The sequence below is a fragment of the Pogoniulus pusillus genome, chromosome 6 (genome assembly GCF_015220805.1).
Source record: "Pogoniulus pusillus isolate bPogPus1 chromosome 6, bPogPus1.pri, whole genome shotgun sequence".
Taxonomy (NCBI): domain Eukaryota; kingdom Metazoa; phylum Chordata; class Aves; order Piciformes; family Lybiidae; genus Pogoniulus; species Pogoniulus pusillus.
Genome location: NC_087269.1, coordinates 36,715,338 through 36,736,854, shown reverse-complemented (window position 1 = coordinate 36,736,854; position 21,517 = coordinate 36,715,338). Strand labels below are relative to the sequence as shown.

At 40.3% G+C, this 21,517-nt stretch overlaps 2 protein-coding genes across 7 annotated transcripts in view; one reads left to right on the top strand and one right to left on the bottom strand.

Annotated features, from left to right (window-relative positions):
- Nucleotides 1-1,397, bottom strand: part of MYPN (myopalladin) — a 47,297-nt gene extending 45,900 nt beyond the window's left edge. The window contains exon 1 of the mRNA XM_064145211.1: nucleotides 463-1,397. Coding sequence (XP_064001281.1) covers nucleotides 463-1,397 — 935 coding nt within the window. The remainder of the gene's footprint in view (nucleotides 1-462) is intronic.
- The window catches only part of HERC4 (HECT and RLD domain containing E3 ubiquitin protein ligase 4), a 75,475-nt gene that overhangs the window by 13,679 nt on the left and 40,279 nt on the right, over nucleotides 1-21,517 (top strand). For 3 of the 6 annotated variants that reach the window (XM_064145221.1, XM_064145215.1, XM_064145212.1), the window contains exons 5-13: nucleotides 1,167-2,174; nucleotides 3,823-3,935; nucleotides 4,592-4,699; nucleotides 5,498-5,676; nucleotides 6,205-6,409; nucleotides 7,160-7,301; nucleotides 9,125-9,253; nucleotides 9,739-9,845; nucleotides 19,341-19,571. The gene's annotated coding sequence lies outside the window, so the exon portion shown is untranslated. The remainder of the gene's footprint in view (nucleotides 1-1,166; nucleotides 2,175-3,822; nucleotides 3,936-4,591; nucleotides 4,700-5,497; nucleotides 5,677-6,204; nucleotides 6,410-7,159; nucleotides 7,302-9,124; nucleotides 9,254-9,738; nucleotides 9,846-19,340; nucleotides 19,572-21,517) is intronic. The other 3 variants (XM_064145213.1, XM_064145214.1, XM_064145216.1) reach the window with 3 other exon arrangements.

Here is a 21,517-nt window from a genome sequence, read left to right as displayed (position 1 = left end):
TCTGTAGTAACTTCAGTGGACTCTTTTCCTCTCTGTTCATGTATGGATATATATGAACGTTTTTGATTTACAGAACTCTGTGCTTACTCACCTCAAATGCCTTCAGACATCAGCATGAGGTATTACAGCCATTGGTGATTTACACAATCAGGCTTATTTTCCATAAAGATAACTACCATTTCTCACTAAGGATTTAGCACTTTGTTTTAATTATGGAAATACAACATTTAAAAATAGTTCTCTAAAGTTCAAAGAAAGTCCCAAAATACGTTGTCTTAATATATAAGCAACCTTTGCATTACTTTAAGAAAGCAATTTTTTTTCCTCTATCAGTTTTATTAACAAAGATCAAGAGACTTCAGCTACAGATTACTGAAACATATAGGCAAAGATATCTGAAAGGAGTAAGGCATACAGTAACTCTTACAGAAATACAAAATGCCAAGTGCAGAATATGTTTACCTGACTTCAGGTGCTGGGATTCCTACCACAATGCAGTCCAATTGCACTTTGGTTCCTTCAGGAACTTCTCTGCTCTTCAGTTTTTGAGTGAAGTGTGGTGGCTGTCCAAGAGCCTCATCAGAACTCACGGAAGCAGATTCTGACTCTGATTTTAGCTCTGCATTTGTTAACTGATTGAGAGATTCCAAATTTGTTGCCTGTTGGTCATCTGTTTTTTCAAGTGTTTTCTCTGATTCATTTTGAAAGCCTTGAGGTACTGGAATGGAGAGGCGTTCTCTGGTTTCCGATGTGCCAGATAGGTTACAGCTAACTCCTTGAGCCAGCTTATTCTTAGAATCCATTTTGCTCCTGTAATTTTTGCATGTTCGGGGTCTTATTCTTTGAGAGTTGTGAGCTTTGAAAAGTGAGGAGAGCTCCTCAATAAAATCTGCCGCCTTGTTTAGGAATTCCTTCTTTGATTCTGATTCAGAAGGGAGGTGTTTCTTTAGGTCTTGAGAGCTCCCTTTGGAGCCCTTTGTATTTTTGACATGGTCCTGACAAAAGTTTGAGTGCAAACCATTGTCTGATGTTTTCAAAGCAGTGGACTGGGCCATTTGTTTATGTTTTCCTGTTGTTTTCAGTTGATCTGGGGGATGCTGTGAATGTAAGTGAAGGTCATCTTGCTTAGTTTCCAGTGGATTCTGACCAATAGCTTGTCTTGCCAGGTTCACACTTTCATCTAGCTCTTCTTGGCTCAAAAAGGCAGAGAGATCTGGAAGCTCATCTTGGGCAACTACCTCATCTGAATCACCAGAAGCATTGCCATAATGGAAATTATGAGGAGCTGGCTCTGATCGGCTTCTTTCGCTCTTGCCTTGGTGTTTAGCTTCAGCTAAGTAACTTTCTCTCAGAAGTTGAGATATGGAAGTTGAAGTTTCTAAACTGTCGTCTTGCATGCTGCCAACAAAAAGGACAAACAGGACCACACCTTATCAATAGCCATTTTTTTGACTGCACACAATTAGAGGCTTCTGAAACACAGAATACAATAGTTTCCAAGTGCATGTGTGTGCTGAATATTAAATAGTGAGCAAGGCCTTGTTTTAAAGGCCTGCTTCTATACACTACTGCCACTTGCTATCACTTTCAGCCAGTCAAATTGCTATTTTATTACTTTCTTTTGTTGGTAGCCTTACCTGGCTAAAGCAACCACAGGCATGGTAGGACTTTGCTCCAGGCAAAACTTTGGCTACAGATCTATTAACCTAGTATCTTAGCTAAGAAAGAACCTCATCAGATACATTAAATACTAGGTATTTCAAGGACTGAATGATGCGAGAGAATGACTAACCATGCCTTTAAATTAAGTAAATTTGGCCTGAAAGACTCTGAAGTACAAGTGAAAGAACCCTCAAAAGAATTGGAAGGATGAGAGTAGAAAGTAAGAAGGGACAGAAGAACAAAAATATTCTATAATGGCATTTTAATTTAGGAAGCAATAATGGTGCTAAGTGTTCTATACCTTTTTAAATTAGGCATTATTTCTAATAAGCTACTTAAGGTATTTACAGTAAGTAGAGAATTGTCCTTATCTGATCCAAACATCGTTTGTACTACAGGCCTTTTAAAATCATTCTCTCAGGTCATCCTACTTCTGAAAAGATGTACCACAGATGAGGACACAGAATTGGAAGTGCTGTACTTCACCTGCGTGCCTAACAAGCAAAGCTTGAGTAAGTACTTCTGCACAAGACTGTCCCTTCTATTTACACAATAGATAGCCTGTTAACACACTATCTTGAAGTGACTTAAATATGAAGACAAGTAAGACAAAAACTCTTCACAGGCCTTCGTAGAGCTGATACCTCACACATACTGAAACTAGTGCATGACTAGTTACTGGATCTGTCTCTGAATGTGGAGTGCATGGTATCTCCTACTTCGTTTAAGGCCTAGCAAGCCTTGCTGTGATGGCTTCACATATTTCTACCCCAAGGTGTCTGATTTGTTGCACTGCAGAAGGTTCTGTTTCTGTCATGGCATCAAAAGAAGGGAACATGCATGGCCTTGCCTCAGCCATCTCCATTCATAGCTGTATGCAACAGCTTAAGTTTCCAGAGAAGGAGAGGAAAAGTGAAAAAGGCATCTCTGCTGTGCCAGCTTTTCTGCTCTGCTAGCAGGACAGCTGTCCCTGGAAAAGGGCTGGTAGAAAGCAAATGAGGGGGAAATAGTGCAGTATTTCTTCCTGGAATGTGAGTGACAGCCCTTCGTCCTTATTCACAAAAAGGAAACTGAAACTGTTCATATTCTCCTTCAGTGAATGAACATAAAGCTATCATAATCTGATCTGCTTCTTGAGACCTTAATACCCCTGCCCGAGGCACAATTTATTTTTAAATTCTTTTTCCTACATAAATATTTGGCATTTTAGTTTATTTTGGTAATATGAAGCAAGTAAAATCAGTAAGACAACAGCATAATCCAACAAAAAAAAATTATAATAAAAGTACCATTTAATTATATGCTTGTAAGCACCCAATCTAGTCTCTGCAACTGAGCCAGGGCCTGCAATGCTAATTGAGCACTTGGTGTTCAATTATCTGGCTCTGCTTTCAGTGAAGCTGTGGCACATAAGAGAACATTGATTTGGGACGCCTGCATGAGATAATGTTGTAAGCAGTTTCATGACTGGACAGAGTATGTCATTTAACCTCTCAAGAGAACAAAGAGGTCTCCATGTGACTTAAAGTTCCTACTCTGAAAGTACTGCTTTTGCTTGCTCAGCTTTTACATCTTAAATGTCTGAACATGCTTAAGGGGTTATATCATCTTGTTTATGTGCTGATAGCATACTATGTGTTGTAAAGGTCACAGCTAAAGCTATGGTTTCAACTCTGAAGAGTTTAAATGCATTCTAACACATGAGTTTAGAGCCTGCAAGACAAACCTCATGGAGGGACAAGCTGCAGACCCAGAATATAGCTGTAACATAGGGCAAGTTTGTTCTAGACCTCCCCATGTCTGTGTGTATCTGCTTCAAAACAGAAGGGAAGAAGCAGACCCAGAGTCTGCTCTTTTCTGCTCTGACCAGCTGGCTTGGCCTGCAGAAGGACAGCAGTGTGTGCCTTTATTGGGACGTCAGAAAAGGCACAGTCTCTCAAAGTATCTCTGGAGGGATGCACTCCACACTACCATCTCCTCATGTGGCTGTGGCTAACCTATAACATCCAGCTGTATGTATCTATGTGAAGCTTTAGATACCTCAGCAGATGGCTGTATTTTGTATGGATGGAGAAGTGTGTGTTTTACACATGTTGCTGTGTTTCTTGGCCACTCTCTCTGAAAGGTTTTGGAAGGACACATCTTCTTATCTGTCTTTAGAGAACACTGGATGCTCTAAGGAGGAAATACAAGCATGGAAATAATACTGGATAATAAAAACTTGCCAAAGTCAAATGAAGTTAAAGAATGCCTGCAATAATTTTGTTGAGAGGGTATGTGAAAGGCATCTCACTGTGACTCTTCATGGTTTCATCTTCCTCCTTTGTACTGATTTCCTTATTTAAGTGCTCTGTCTGTTTCAACAGAGTTTGTTAATCAAAATGCAGCTTTTCTGCTGTAGTAAAGCAATTGTTTGTTCAGTATGGTTGAGACTTTTTTGGGGGCCTTAGATATCTTCTATTCATCTTTTGAACAAAGCATTGAAACATTAAAAAAAAAAAAATCTTAAGATGTGAGAAACTACTTCTGCTAATTCCCCTAAGGACTATTACTGCACTATGAAGAGATGCTCTCCAAGATGTGCTAGATAGGCTAAACAGCTTTATAACTGTAGATTGCAAAGGACAGTGAAGAAGCAACTGTCTGACAGCAAAAGGAGGAAAGCTATGTGCAAACTACTGCAACATAACAAAACATGGTGAAAATATAAAATTACAGAGGAAATTACTCTGGAGAAACTTCCTTGTACTCATGATTCATTCTGGCCAGCTGTACTGCAGTTGTACAAAGTATTTTCCATTGGGATGGCCAGGCTAGGCAGTACAGCTGTATATGGAACAGCAAAGCCCGCTTGTCGGTCACAGTCCTGAGTGAACTTATAGGAAGCAAATGGACAAATCACTGAAAGTCCTGTCTCTGCTTCTTGCAGGGTACTTGGCAGTTGGGAATGACAGAAAACCAGCAGTTCCCCAGCAAAGGAATTGAAACAAATTCCTTCCTTCTGGCCATCAGAGCAGAAGAGGTAGAAGGGAGCAGAGTATCCTTTCTTGTGCTAGGAAGGAAGATATCGATATAAATGGATCTTAATTCTTAGATAGTCATCACTTTTCTTTAGACCTCACCCAGGGTCAGAATATTATATCTAACTCTTCCCTATTTTCAGCTTGTGTAGAAGATAACTTTAAATTCTATTTTTAGTGAGGAAAAAGTTGGGTACTCATCAAATGTAGCACTTTAAGGCAGTGCTTGGCTACTGAAGTTTGACAGTGTTTTGAATGGTGTGATATTTCTAATGCTGTGATGTTGTGCTTTACCAAATGTTGCTGTGAGGCTACCAGACAGTCCAGTTACAATCATCAATTATGCTTTGCTTATGCCTTGAGAGATGTTCAGCCTATTTTTTTTATTTATTGTTTATTTTATTTTCTACAAGAATTATCCTCTCCAAGGCCTATAACAGGACTGATGAACACAGCACTGGGTAGGCTGAGCTATGCAGATTTCAGAATCAAATAACAACAGCTTTTGTTCAAATGACACAAAGCATACAGCCTGACAGAGTCCCTGGGCTAGAAAGCAATAAGGGTGTATTAAACATATTTTCTAAAATGTCTATTAAACCACCTTCCTAGTGAGCAAAAATGTATCACCAGAGGAGCAACTGTGCTATTACAGGCTTGATTAATGAAAATTAATAATGATTTATCCTTTCTACAGCCAAAATGGCATTCCTGGGTCCAAAATTAAGACCCAGTTTTTAATTCAGCATTTCTCTCAGCCTGATTATCTGGATTGTTCAGACTGAGACATGGAATTTGCCTTAATATGCCTCAAGACTTCTCTTTATGTTTTCCTGATTGAGACCGTGGAACTGAATTGTTGTTATTGCTGCGCAGTGGCTATCCCATGGTCCCCACCGTGTACATTGGCAGTGAGTGGCAGTGCATGGCACACTGCTGCATATCACAGAGCTAGAAAATGCATACAGTAATTGCAGATATCTCTATTGAGCAGGTAAGTGCAGATAACTCTGAGTAAGCAATAAGAAGAACAAACTCTAGTGAAAACATGGTAGAGAAAAATCTGTGGTGTTAATGAAAACACCAATAATTTTGCAGACTGGAAGTATCTACCTCATAATGAGCCAGGATGAAAAATAATAGATCTGAACTGGTGTTATTTAGGATTGAGAATGGGGTAACTGACTCCACCAGTCAGCAGTTCTGCACTCTTGACTGGTTCATTATCTACAGCACCAAAGAAGTGCACTGAGTACAACAGTTTCTGCTTTCCGGGAACACTAATAGCAGTGACCTTGGGTTGGGTACCTGTTATCTTGAGAGACATCAGAGAATGCCATGAACAAAACTGACTGGATGAACTTCTTCAGTTTGCTAAGTCAGATTCCGCTAGCCAACTAATTACATGAGCTTTCTGAGTTTCCAAGAGCCTACATTTAAGGCAATGTTCTCTTATTAGCCAGGTGCTCTTTGGGATAAAATATTCACAAAGGTAGAGTTAATTTCCAGTTTGTTTTGGCAGTGGCTGAACGTGGAAATCCTTACATGGAAGGGCAGAAAATCGCACAGCAGTAAGCTTGAACAGGGTGACCCTGAAACCTTTCATTTCCTCTTGTTTTGAGCCTTGTTAGACCCATTGTGAATCATCACTGAAAGAATCTGAACTTTTCCTAAGAAAACAGCAGTAGAGACATCTCAGCAAAGTTGAAGCTATATCCCAGATATATGTAAGTGCAGATCCCTTGTTTTATGTGGTGAGAGACAGTTTGAGTGCTATGCCCTAAAGATGTTTACTTCACTCATTCTCTGCACCATAATAAAGAGATTATCTGCAAATAGCAGATTCAATGCAAAAAGCATTTGACCATCTTCTTTGGCCTTCAGTTGTAGTTAAAAATGAGCAATTTAACTTAGTGCATGTTGTTCCTGTCTAGCTTTTCAAGTTACCATTGTTTTTACTGAGATTGCTTGTATATGGAGGTCCAGTGTTAGAACAACCAGCAAAGTGCTACTTCTTCCTCTGCATAGTGGCACCTTTGTGGCCTTTACTCATGAAGAAGTGCTCTGCCCAGCATCTGTTTACCCATACTCTGTTGACCACTAACAGCTATATGGTTTTCAGTTGTATAATTAAAGCTATGACAAGCTAAGAGATAACACAATTCGGCTGTGTTGCAGACATTTAATGATCACAATGACATTCATAGGTGCTTGCAGGAATTCTCACTTAGCAGTTGCAATTGTCACAGCTTCTGTGGCTGCCTATTCACAAGCTGTAGCTGCTGCAGGGCAGACCTAGAGACTCCAGATGCAGGAGAGGTTAGGTTGGAGCAAAAAGCTGAGGTTAGCAGTCTTGTGTGCTCGGGTGTGTCATTGTGAGATATTTTTAATAACTGCATTTAGAAAGTTGTGTACCAGATGGTGATTTACTTTCCTGTTTTAAAAACATTAGTAGCTTCAAATTCCTTTCCTTGTAGTGACTCAAGAAAGTCAGATACATTGCAGAACAGATCTGGAGCAACTCCCCAGGACTTAGTTGTGGACAGAATCACTAACTCCCACCTCGCAGCCCCTCCATTTGTAAATGCCATGCAGTTAAATTTTCTAAACACTTTTCAGGTAAGATGCAAAGTTTTTCTCTACAAACTTGAATCTTAAACCTTGGAAAGTATTACTTATTAAAGAAAGATCTTTTCAAAAAGGAAGGGGGAAGAAGAAAAAAAAAAGTAGGGGAAGAAAGGGAAGGAAAATGGAAGAAAGGAGGAAATCTATGTAGAGTTATGGGGAAATGCTACTATTTCTAATTAACTGGGCTCCTCAATTCAAGAGAGATGTTGAGGTGCTGGAACATGTCCAGAGAAGGGTGACAAAGCTGGTTAAAGGCCTGAAACACAAACCCTATGAGGAGAGGCTGAGGGAGCTGGGGGTGTGCAGCCTGGAGAAGAGGAGGCTCAGGGATGACCTCATTGCTGTCTACAACTACCTGAAGGGAGGCTGTAGCCAGGTGGAGGTTGGTCTCTTCTGCCAGGCAACCAGCAACAGAACAAGGGGACACAGTCTCAAGTTGTGCTGGTGGGAGTATAGGCTGGATGTTAGGAGAAAGTTCTTGCCAGAGAGAGTGATTGGCATTGGAATGGGCTGCCCAGGGAGGTGGTGGAGTCACCGTCCCTGGAGGTGTTCAAGAAAAGCCTGGATGAGGCACTTAGTGCCATGGTCTAGTTGACTGGCTAGGGCTGGGTGCTAGGTTGGACTGGATGACCTTGGAGGTCTCTTCCAACCTGGTTGATTCTGTGATGATTCTATGAACTTTTAATGGCTTCGGAGTTGAACAATGCCTCATCTTTTAGATACCTGTGATAATGAACTGGGACCTCAACTGGTAAAGCTACTTCTAAAATCCTTTTCAACTGGACTTGTTTCAAATTAACTTGGCTTTTAATTTGAAAGGGAATATTGAATTGAATTGTCTCTATGCAGTGATCTATAATCTAGTTTAAAATATTATGCTGAAGTAATAAATTGTATTTACATGCAAACAATGTGTTCATTTAACATGGTAATATTTTATGACCATTAGATATATAATCTTAAACCACAAGCAAGTGATTAGGAGATAGGAATATTTTGACTCCAGATTTCTGTAGCAGAGGATCTGCCTAGACTGCACTAGGTAGTGATCTTGGTCTCCTCTAACACAGTTCTCTTCCTCTTGTCTGGAGGTGTTCACCATTTCACCCACAGACATTTGGGTCAGATTCAACTGTGTGAATGCTAAAACCTGAGAAGCACTTATTTTGCTTTAAGGAACTTTAATGAGCCTTAAGACCACCTATTTTGCAAGCAAACAGTGATATTTGTCCTTCTGGTTCTAGAAACCTGAGAGGTGAAACGCATTCTTCCCTTACTACTCTACTTTGTCCCTAATGCATCTTCCCTCTCCTGCTGACAGCATAATGACATAGTCCACAAAATTAAAAACAAAAGTTGGAATCTGTCATCTCAGAAATGGAATGAGATAAATCCTCTCTCCAAGTCCTTCTGCAGAAGACACTGCCAGAGGTTTGTGTGCACTTGGAGTCATGCCCTGGCCTGTGACCTCAATATTACAATGCTGAGTACTCAAAGCAGCACAAAATAGTCAACTCTTCTTCAGGGAAAATGCATATTCAAAATTCTTTAACTTTATCAGCATTTCATTACGTAATGAAATTACTTTTTTTCTTTTTAATCTGATCACAAAAAAGTCTTTATTTATTTATTTGTAATTACTATCATCCCATAGTAGTTCTCAAAATGAGAACTGAGACCTATTCTTACCCATGTCTCAAGTTCTCCTTGCTTTCTCAGTGGCTCTTTGAAGTGCAAGGTAAACAATATCTTGAAGAAACTCCACATAAAGTCAAATGGAAACTGAATTAAATATATTCTGATTTTTAAATTAGGAGATCAAAAAGGAAAATGGGTGATGGCTGTCTCTGAGGCCTGCCTGGCGTGCTTCTCCATCCTCCTGTGAAGGCCAAGGTTCAGATGTCATGGCAAGTTCTGAGTGTAATACTTCAAGTGCACATGATGTAAGTTTTTATTGATTCAAGCAATGTCTCTCAGCCAGTTTCCTTCAAGGACTGGCTATATGAGAAAGAGTTTATAGGAAAGGCCTAAAAGATACAGCAGAGCTCCACAATTTGGTGTCAAATATACATACAGAAGTCCTCCATGGAAGAACATAATGGGCAAAAATATCCATTTATCCTGGTCTGAAGTGGTCATGCCACTCCTCAAGCCCTTCCTGGCAAATCCACAACAATGCACTGTGCCCCAAATGATTTAGAATAGGCCATTTCTATTGTTCCTGCTAACAGTACCTGTAAGCAGTGCACAACACCACAAATGCCTGTCGCTGAGGACTACTCTACAGTTTTGGGGTGAGACTGAAGCTGTATCTTAGCTCAATGTGTCACTGAATATTGCATGTGCTCAGTCTAGGCAAAACAAATTACTGTAATGAGAATTTGCACAATTTAAAACACTGAGCAAAAGTCTTTGTTTTGTCTGTGAGTGTAAGTGGCACCAGTGTTAAGGGTCTGAAGACTGGACACCGGACCGCTTGTGCAGCCAGACAGAACAAGAACAAAATGGACGAAAAAAAAAGCCTGGAAAGCAGAGGTATGCAAATTACATGTCATTTGCACATCATTTTGCCTTGTAATTTCCAAATTCTGGGCTGTTTGGTTTTTAAAATGAGCTTCAGTTTTCACACAAACACTGGTTGGTAGTGTAAAAGAGAACTCAAGGCTTAAATTAGATACAAAAGAAATCTGACAGGCATTTATTCCCTCAAGGTTTTTCAGTTGTGCCTTTCTTTTTTTCACATTTTCAATGTATTTGTTTCTTTTTGTCAGCCTTCTCCAAGAATGTTGCAACATAAAAGTTTTCACATTTGAATCCTATTTTCAAACTGCAATGTTTAAATGAGATTTCTTTTAGGTGGAATTAATTTGCCTAAAGAAGATGACTGTTTATAGAAACAGGTCCATTAGAATTTACATTGCATTGTCTGATTGCTACGATGGTATTGTGTCACTTTTAAACAAATCAGCTCAATGTTGTATTTCCTTACAAATGTGACTGGATTGCTAATTCTTTGCAGCTGTTGGTCCCACAGTAAGACCTGCTGTAAAATCTCTAAAGAATGCACCGGAATAGCAAATCGGCACAGAGCACATAGCTCTCCTTTGTCTGTGGTAGTCTGACAAATACAAAACCTAACTAACTCCTGAATGGCTATAAATAATTTCTGATAAGTAAATACCATTCTGCTCAGCCACAGGAACTAGCACACTTCCTAGTGCTCTTTAGTTTTGTTGTCTGCTTCTGAAAGAAAGAGAGAAAGACAAAAAGAAAGAAATATCCTGACTTCAGGAACCTTCAGGCGGATTAGGAGAGGGAGAACTTCTCCGAGTGGAAGTTTATGAAATTGTTCTGTTAACACTTGCTGATACTGTTTCCACCCTGAAATTCTAGAGCATCTTCAGCAATGTAAACCTCAGGACCAAAACAAAACTCCTGATAAAGCAATCTGTGTCTTCAGCATAATTTGTATAACATTCTCCTGACGTAAATGCTAGAGCTACTCTGCTCTCTTGTCAATTGCTGACATATTATTTTGTAAAATTTAAGATGGGCTTCTGATTACTGCTTAATGTTGCAATATATTGGGCCAAACATTTGCTACTGACAGTCAAATACTTTCCTGAGAGAGAAAAAGAGCAAGGGAGATAGTGAGAGCTCAAGGGTGAGAGCTATGCCCTTCTAGCAGGACTGTTTCTGCAGCTGTTGTGTACATTAATCCAGAGAGCAGATCTTCCAGCACTAAATATAGCCAGTAGGGTCATTTTACATGACAGAATAAATAAATAAATAAATAAATAGAAAGCATTTAACTATGGGGGTCACATTAAATTCTCTTTGATTTTGTTTAAGAAGAAAAGCTAAATGATGGCATCTTGGTTTAAAGCTGAATGCCAGAATGTCAGTATTTCAGAACATGGAGGGAAGATAAGGAGGAAGAAGAATGCAGCGGTAGCAAGGAACTCTTCCGGTCACTGCGATCTTCCATTGACTCTTTGGGGGAGTCAGACAGGCTCCCAGGGCTTTTAAGAACCCCACCAGCACTATTCAGGCCCTTTAGAATGCTGGAGAACATAATTTCTCTTCCACACACGCCTCAGCATAATTTAAGTAATTCTGTTTAAAAATTGCTTCTTCCCTGCCTGAGTCTTAGCAGCAGCAATTAGGATTCAAACAGCCATGCTCGCCAAACCCTTTTACACCCGTGCTGCAAAATCAAAACATAGACCAATGTAAAATTGAGGCATTACCTTTTTGAATTCCTCCAGATGTCGCTGCCCAACCCTGGCAGTTAGTAGCGAACGCAATTATCCAGAAGTGTGAGATTAAAGTTAAGGAAGCAAGGGAATTCTTGGAGTCCTCAGGAACAGAAGCAGCTATGAGTCCATACGGCGAAGGAAGTTAACCTTCGTTATTACAAGGATGGCTGTGAGAAGCTGGACAACCTGTCACCACCGGAGCATTTGTCAGTTTGCAGGTCCCAAGTTATTTTGAGCAGCGTAAACCATGTGCCCGTGGAGCATTCCACCTCATTGGACAGGGAATCCGCTGCTCTGACAGCACCTATGGGCACCCACTGCCTTGTCCTCACTCATGAAACAGCCCCCATAGATGCTTAGGTGGCTTTTGCTGATTCATTCAAGAGGAACTGGAGGGGCACTGTGTTACTCTCCTCAGCTGGTTGAGACTTCAGTCTCTCCAAATTACTGGTTACTGCTGTTGTCTTTATATTTTGATCAGAACTCAAAGGTTACAGTCACTGGGAAACCCATCAGCTTGAAATGGTGTGTAAGTCCAAAGGCAAACTCAGCAAGCACATGTGATTTAATAGTAAAGTATTCCTGGCTTCTTTGAACTGTTTGGGTTAATAAACACAGGGCAACAATGCAGAAATCCTTAAGGATGCTCTGAAATTACAAATCCTCAAAAAGTTAGAACTTTTAAACTTGTTGCTGATTGCACAGAAATAAATGGGTGGGGGTTAGTAATTAAAAGAGGTAAAGAAACTTAGCTGTGATATAAACACATATGGATTAAATAGTCGAAGCAGTATACAAAGAAACCCTGCTACTATATAGAGTTTAGTTTTGTAAGTCTGAGCTACTATTAAGACCTGACTAAAACCTACCACAGCGCTTGGAAGATGTGAATACTAGGTTTTCTTTTCAGCTCATCCTCTACATCAGCTAAAGAAAATAATCTATAATTCTAAACAGTTTGGCTTACCAAAACTGCTGTTTGACTGTTGATTAAAAAATGAACATCATAGTTTCGGTTTTAAAAGATGACTAAAATGCATTTATTATGGAGATTTGGTGTCTATGCCTCTCCATGGCTGATCATGTCATTAGGTGACTTTTTGACCTTCTCCCAGTTCTCTCAAACCAAAAATTTTCAAAAGTGGGCATCTTTGTTAGAATAGTTTATCCTGTGGGATGTAGTCCTTCAGAAAGATGTTTTATGAGGCACAGCAGCATGAAAAATCCGAGGTAAAGCTAATTATTTTATGAACAATTTCCCAATGCACTGGGGGCAGTTTTGTTTTGTTTTGTTTGTCCCTCTTTTTGTAAACTGCCACTGTCAGAGCAGTTTGTGTGCATTAGTTTGTGCTGTGGCCTCTTCAGTAAAGTCGTATGGTGAAGGCAGCCCTTCTTCCCAGGACAAGTTAGGCACTTCTGGGGAAAAGCTTGACATTTTGTGGGTGGGGTGATGTCTAATGTAAGATTATACCTGGAACAGAGCTCCAATGTATTCTTTATATATCTGTAACAGTAGATGTGAGCCATACAGTGCTGACAGGAACTGCATGTTGATACTGTACCACATGCTGCTGTGGCTTGGACACTACAGTATCTGTACATCTGTAGGCTGCAAGGCCTGAATCATGAAAATAAAGTCTGATGTGTCTGGTAAAATAACTGTACATGGGCTTCTGCTGAATTGCAACTACTATAAAACGTGCGTGGAGTCTTGCTGAGCTGTGAACTGCTCTTTGTGCACGACATGCAAAATTAAGCAATCCAAAGCGACTATTCAATCCAATGGAAAAAAAAAACACACAGAACTTTTCCACTTTGAGAGTTTTATACACCACAATTGCAACATCATTGAATAATCTGTGCAACGAGTGAGCTAAGGGTACAGCATTGAGAAACAGAAGCTCCGAGCCTTTCCTGTGGCAGACTGACTGACCACTGTAACAGCAGGTGGTGCAAGGACAAAACTTGCAGAAGCACCAGAAGCAAGAGCATACACAGCAAATGTACCAGGTTTGCAGAGCTGTCATCTTCACAGAGCAACTCTGGAGAATTTCACACTCAGTAGTTGGCAAATAACAGCATAAAGCCTATCAAAATACTGTTGGTCCTCTTTCTGCCTTTGTAGAAGACAGCGAATTGAGGCTTTTGACTGCTGAGCACTGAAAAAAAACCCCAGCACACACTTCCAGATATCATGGCCTCCAGCTTTATGTCCTTTTGTCTTTGCTGGCTGACAGAAGGGAACATCAGCTTCTCTAGGAGAAGGCGTAGTGTCCTAGAATAAATTACACGAGCGCTAATTCCCTCCAGATCTTGTCTGTCAAAGCCCAGAGTACTTTTACAAGCAGAAGGAGTGAGTCTTTAAATGGCTGGCTGGCTCTTATTCCACAGTAGTATCACCAGACTGTAACTGTAAGCCTCCAGGATTTATCATGAGTGGGAAATTCTTGATTTTGTAGATATTAGAATGAAATGAATACAATCCTGTTAATGACATGTGCTGAACCAGTAACTGAGAAATAAGATGGGTTGAAAATTATTCAGTAGACAACAATTATTAGACAAAATGGTATGAGAAGCCTGGACTGTCTTTTGGGAGTCATATTGTTCAGCCTGACATGAAGCCTGTGATTATAGCTGGGGCTGGAAGAAGCCATCTAAAGTACAGTAAGTACAGTATTGGAGAGTTTCAGAGCCTTAGAACATGAGAAAAAAAGATCTGAAGAAATTACTTTTTACAACATTGATCTACCTTTTTTTTTTTTTTTTTGGAAACATCTCTGAGAAGAAGCAAGGCTTAATTAATGTCCTATCCTGGAGTAACTGGGGCAGATTAGCACTTCTCTTTTGAACACAGTTCATAGAACATATAGATCAGTGTCAGGTGTCAAGCATATAGCATTTATTAGCTTAATCAGTTTGGAATAAGAAATTCTCCAATTCAAGCTACCTTAAGCACAGAATTATGCATGTACAAAGGTTTATTTTGGCTTTAGAAGTTAGTGCTGGAAATAGTGTTGACAGCTGCAAGATGGCAGCAAGCTTTGGAACATGTATTACAGGGCATCCTGATTAGTTAGATACCTATAAAAGAATCTAGTGATGAAAGACAGCTGCAAAAATCTCCAAATTGTGTTCTGATCAGGAATACCACTTTAGAACAAAAGGCATACAACTGAGACATGCTGACATTTCGTTGGGCTGGAAGCAGGGAGAGGATGAATGCAGGACCAGAAGACCCAGGGCCAACAGAGAGCCATACACATGGAACCAGATAGAGCCTCAGGCAGTCCATAAAAGAAAAAATACCTGCACCAAGATCATAGAATCATAGAATCAAACAGGTTGGAAGAGACCTCCAAGATCATCCAGTCCAACCTAGCACTCAGCCCTATCCAATCAACTAGACCATGGCACTAAGTGCCTCATCCAGTCTTCTCTTGAAGACCCCCAGAGACGGTGCCTTCACCACCTCCCTGGGCAGCCCATTCCAATGGGAAATCACTCTCTCTGTGAAGAATTTCCTCCTAATATCCAGTCTATACCTACCCTGGCACAACTTGAGACTGTGTCCCCTTGTTCTATTGCTGGTTACCTGGGAGAAGAGGCCACCCCCCACCTGGCTACAATGCCCCTTCAGGTAGTTGCAGACAGTAATATGAACCAGTGAAGCTAGGAGGGGCAAGAACAAAATATCTACGTTGGACTTTTGGATGACAGACTTTGGCTTATTCAAGGAACTAACTGAAGGGTACTTTGGGAAAAAGTCCTTAAAAACCAAAGTGTGCAGGAAGGTTAGACCTACTTCAAGAACAAAATCTTGAAGGTGCAAGAGCAGGCTGTTCTGATGTGTTGAAAGTGGAGATGACTGGGAAGACGACCTGCCTGGATGGGCAAGGGGCTTGTGAAGGAATTAAGGAAAAAAAGAAGGCATACCACCTTTGGAAAGAGGGGCAGGGGACTCAGGAAAAAATAAGGATGTTGCCAGGTCATGTAGGAAGAAACTTACAGAGGTAAAAGCCCAGTTAAAACTTTACTGGCCACTGCTGTGAATGATAACAAGAAATGTTTTTATAAACATATTAATGACAAGAAGAGGGGCAAAGATAACCTCCACTATCTATTGGACAAGGAGGGGAATGTAGAGATGAAGAAAAGGCAGAGGTGCTTAACACCTTCTTTGACTCAATTACCAATAATAGGCAGGTTGTCCTCAGGACAGCTGCCTCCTGAGCTGATAGGTGAGGTCAGGGAGCAGAACAGCACCCCTGTAATCCAGGAGGAAGCAATTAGGGACCTGTTGAGCCCCTTGGATCCTCACAAGTCTACAGGACCAGAGGAGATCCATCCTAGGGTGATAAGAGATCTGGCAGATAAGCTCACCAAGCCACTCTCCATCATTTATCAACAGTCATGGCTTACTGGAGAGGTCCCTGATGACTGGAAACTGGCCAGAGTGGTGCCCATCCACAAGAAGGGTTGGAAGAAGTATCCAGGAAATTACAGATCTGTCAGCCTGACCTCAGTGCCAAGCAAGATAATGGAACAGATCATCCTGAGTGCAATCACAGGGCACCTACAGGATGGCCTACAGGATGGCTGATGGGCAAGTGCAGATTGCTTTGCCATGTCTGCAAGGGACAGGCCAGAGAGCTGAGTCAGATCCAGCTGATATATTCTACAGATTACACTGGCCAAAAAGAAGAAAAAAAAGAAGAAGATGGTCTAGTGAAGGTCCTGCAGCAAGTTTGTGTGGAACTGATACACTAATGGTGGAAATGACAAATCAGTGTTTGGACTCTCAGCAAACTCATGTCCCACTGTCTCTCCAAAACTGACAAATGTGCTTACATCCAAAGGGTTCTAACAGGTAGCAAGAAAAGCTGGTAGCAGATATTTCATATTAACTTCTTATGTGCAGTCGAAAATAGTGCCTTTAAGCTGATGAAAGTACTATACAATGCAGTAGGAATTTGCTCTTGGTTTACAGCATATGCTTCTGAAAATCCATTAAGACATAACTGCAGGTTTCACATGGACTTTACAAAAGTCTAGTCTACAAAAGACATTTAAAAGAAGCAGTGACATCGTAATAATAATTACATTTGTGTCTTCAATTTTCATGCATAAGTATTAAAAAAAGACAAAATTCCCCTGTTTTGCATACCCATTTTATTGTATTTTTTCTGACCCCAGTATACTATACAACAGCAGACTCTGTTATTGTCCATAAATATATGCAATAGCAGCAATAACCATTGTGTTCCTGTGACTATCACAGGTGACCTTCAATTATACAGAGCAGAAAGATGTGGAGAGATGAAGAAAACTGGAAAAAGAGGGAGAATATCACAATGTGTAAACAAAGATTTTCTACAAGACCAGGTTTTTGTCTGTAGTTATAATTCAAGATTGCTATAAAAAATATTGACTTTGCAATTGGTCCTAAATTTCTGTTAGGGTTTTTCATTGTAGAGGTTTTAATTCCTATTGAAAATTCTGGAAATGAAACACTGAGTTTCTCTGAAAGCTTCCATAATGTTCTTTGCAGTTATGTTCTAGTGAGGCAGTGATTTTGCAGATCTCTCTGGAGCCCTGTGCAGCACAGGGTTACTACCTACTTTGAGTTGAATCACACCAACCGCTGTTGTAGCTCATCCCAAGGCTGAACTCATTTCTTTCTAATGTGAAGTGTGAAGTAATGCGCTAGACAAGTTTGCTTTAATGGGCTGAAGGAATAACTTCAGAAGAGGGGCTTAGCAAGGCGATGACCATTTCGGTGGTTGAACAACCAGTGCTGACTCAGAAGGGTTCTCTTTGTCTTTTGTTATGCTAGCCCGGTGATACTCACCTATTCCAACAGCAGTGAGTTGCTCCGTACCTTCAAACAATAGCGGTGATGTCAGTGACTACTTGAGGAATGATATTTGAAAGTCCATTTGAACAGCAGTGGCAAGTCCAGTTTCTCTTTTAGATTACAGATGTTAATGAATCATCTTAAAGCTGTTTTTTGGTTGTTGTTATTGGGGTGTTTGTTTGTTTTAAAAGAAAAGTGTTAAAACCAATTTTCTGGATGTCTCTATCCAAGCAGTGATTTGCAAACCTTGTGTAATATAGTACAAATTGGGTATTTTCTGTTTGTATCATCGTGCACTGTGTCTCTTAGCATTAGCCTGCCAGGTATTGTGTGATTCTCGCTCAGATTCTAATTTTAGAAGTGGAGACAAATCAGATGGATGAAAGACACAGTAGCTCTTTTCTGGAGAAAGCACAAAAAGTAACATTGAGACATTGCTTCAGTGCCAATTTCTGTTTCACCCCGCACAAAACAGCTTTATCATTTAACAGGACAGCGCTGACATGAAGATTGCTTGAGTGGTACTGTAGAATGTTCTGGTGTCCTTAATGATTTACATTAAATATACCAGTAATTTATGGGGCCTGATGCTGTTTCTAATGAAGCAAATGATCTCATGTCACCAATACCAATAGGAGTGGAGTCAGACTTTTCCAGATAGTTACAAGCACAGTAATGAAATCAGTCTTTCAGTCATCCATAGAGAGTCACAATCTCTTGTACTGTCCTCACTCAGTTCCATCCAATGTCCCATCTATTTGCTTTTCAAAATGAATCAATTGCTAAAAGTACACACCACTATTTTGCTTTGTTGCAGAAGAAGCAGTACAGCTGAAAAAAATCTTATAAAGACTTCTATAAAACAGAGAGATAAACCCCAGAACATGAAATTGATGTGATGGGTGATAGTTGTAAAAGGGAGTTTGTAAAATCCCTCTTTTTTTGGTAAAAAATCTGTACTCGGTTATAAAAATGTCAGCTTCTTTAAGGTGGTGGATTCCCTGCCTGTAAAATATGGGGGGCACTGTGTGCTTATTTTACACCATGATCTTTTGCCTTTGTGCAGAATTGTCCATCAGCCAATACTATCTTGTACAATATTGACCTTTCAAAGTACTTGGTCAGCTTGCAAAGGTGCCTGTAGTATAAAAGTTAGCAGAAAGTGTCTGTTCACAGCCAGTTTATTGTTCCCCAGACAGCTGATATTTTATTAGGTTTTCCTGCATTCTCCCTTTTGTAGGGGAAATTCGTCTTCTAAGTTGGCATCTCTAAACAATGACATTCTACAAGAAATGAAAGACATGAAATTAAATGAGGAAATAAAAGAAGACAGGGAAGGAGAGGGCTGTATGTGAAGTACAAATCTCACAATATCACAGAGTGTCCCAGGTTAAGTGAAGTCAGTAGAGCTAGCAATAACATTCTACATGCAGTTGGGTTCTTCTATTTGCTAGCTTTCAAATTTTAAAGTGGATATTTTCTCTTTAGGGTTCAACTATGAAGCATTTAAATTAATAATCCAGAAACTGGTTTGGCCAAGTGAAGCAAGAGGAAGTTTGACTTGATGCCAAAAACCCGTCTTGATTGTAAGGTGTGAGATTTACAGTCAGGATTACTACTCCCTGTGCCCTCAGAAATGACAGAATGCAGTCTGCCACTATAGGATTTCACTGTCCTGATTGCAGGACATGACTAGTCCAAAACAGATCATACAATGGGATCTGGAAATGCTAGTTCTACTGTCTTCACTTAATTTGGGACACTCCATGATATGTGAGACTTGATGTCCCACTGTGACCCTCTCCTCCCTTCTCTTATTTCCTTGTTTCATTTATTTTCTTTCATGTCTTTTCTTCTTGTTTTTAACCAGAACCTGGCTTAGGAGACAAAACTAATTTTGCACTGCTGTTTCAGGTCTCCAACTCAGCCTGATGATCATAGAATCATAGAATCAACCAGGTTGGAAGAGACCTCCAAGATCATCCAGTCCAACCTATCCCTCAGCCCTATCCAGTCAACTAGACCATGGCACTAAGTGCTCCAAACCATGATGGTACAAGTTTGCCCAATCTTGCTGTAGCTGATATGACAATGGACTTGTTCTCCTAAGAGTATATGCAAGAGAGGGCACCAAGCCAAACACAGGTTTGTACTTTTGATGTTCTTTTCTGGGTTTTGCTTTCCCCTTTTTTTGAGGCTTGTCTAATTTGTTCTTCAGATAAAACAGGTTTATACCCTAGTAGGTACAGATCTATCCAGTTCACCTGGCTTCTTCAGAACATACATCTCCAAAACATCTAAAAAGGGTGTTTGTAGTCATGAGTAATACCAACTGAACAGGGTGTCAGAAGGACTGGCACAAAGTGTGGAAGTATCTTGTTACTTAAATCTAAAGGGAAAGGAAATAGTTATATTACTGAAGTGAAAGATACTTTATGTACTTTTGATTATTTGAACTTAGCTGATTATTTGCACTGAACTTAGCTGCTTACTGTGAGTTGCATGGTAATGAGGAAAACATAGTCAGAGGTATAGTGGCTTTCCAGTCTGTTTCTTTGTTTTACATTAGATGTCCTTCAGCCTACAGCAAGAGCCAGGCAGCTGGCAGGAGCCTGTGGCATCTTAGCCTCATGGTAGCACAGATAGATCAGCATCTTTAGGATTTCAGAGTAATCAAACCCAGACTGAACGTTTTGAGCATCACAGAATTCCACTCCCGTTACAGACAACTAGATGTGTAAAGAGTATCAGCTCTGGTCAGAAGTTTAATAAACATAATATTCAATAACTTAGCTCTCAAGATTATACTTTATGAGATACACCTCTAATAAGAATGTCTTAAAGGATAGTTGCCAGAAGAGAACAAGGAAAGGGCATCCATAGAAAGTCAACATTTAAAAACTAATTTTGTGAGCCTGCTTTCTTTCCAAGCACACTCAGATGACAGCGTCAGGAATCTCCTAGTGGTGCATATGGCAGTCAGATCATCTCTGAATTTGTGGTTGTTGGACCACCTCTGCTAGTCAGGCCTGGGATAAAGTTTGGAAGACAGCAACTTCATAGTTCAGTGAGATGTCTACAGGAGCTAAAGACAAGAGCTAACTAAAGGCAAGAACTCAACATGCTTGGATTAGGGAGCAGGAGAGCATGGTTTAAGAACAGTTGGCTAAAATATGACAGATGCATTCTCCATAGAGAGGAGAGACTTGGTACAGTATATCACAATGGTGCAACAGGATGAACTGAGAATTGGTCAGTCTGAAGGCCCACAGCAGCTCCCTGCTTACAGGGAACCCATCATCTCGCCACATGGTTGTAGCAGAAAAGCATGGCAGCCTTTGTGCCAACAAATAAAATGCAGAAATGGTCTGTGGGGTCTTTGGGGAACCATGTTGTCTCTTTGTAGCTAGGAGCAGGAGCGCTAGCTGCTATTATTTCACGCCCTGTGTACAGTGGTCAGAAAGCACTGACTGCCCAGCTCTCTGACTGTACAGCCAAGGGAAGAAAACAGCTTCTGGGCAAGTTGTATAGCTTTAAAATTTTTCCTCCTTTGTAGCAAAAAAGTGCCACTCTGTAACGAAAACATAACTAAGCTATCATTCCCAAACTCTGAATGTCAGTAGGTGGCTGGTTTGATAAATAGCTACTCTTTTACCAGCACTTTAGTGTGTCACCTCACTCTGCACACTTGAGATCGGTTTACCAGCCCCTCCTGACAATTCTGGCACTCTTTCCCTTACCGTGCCTCATCCCTCTGGAACGCCTACCCTCAGGCCACTGAGTCACCTTCCTGCTTTAAATGTTGCTTTTTTTTTCCATTGTAATTTTACACTGATTTACATCATAACAGTAAAAACGCATATGAAGATGTGCTGCAAAAAATGTTTCTGTAGACACTGATGAAGCTTTAAAAGCCCCATTTGTTTACAATACAACTTTACTAACAGAATCAGTTTTAAAATAAAGGAGTAGTGTCAGAGTCACTCTGTCTAGCTAAGGAACAAGTGATACTCAGATAATGTGAGCTCATTTACCAAAGGAAGGATCATGACCCAGAAAATTACCTCAGAGCAATGAAAGGAGGCACTGCC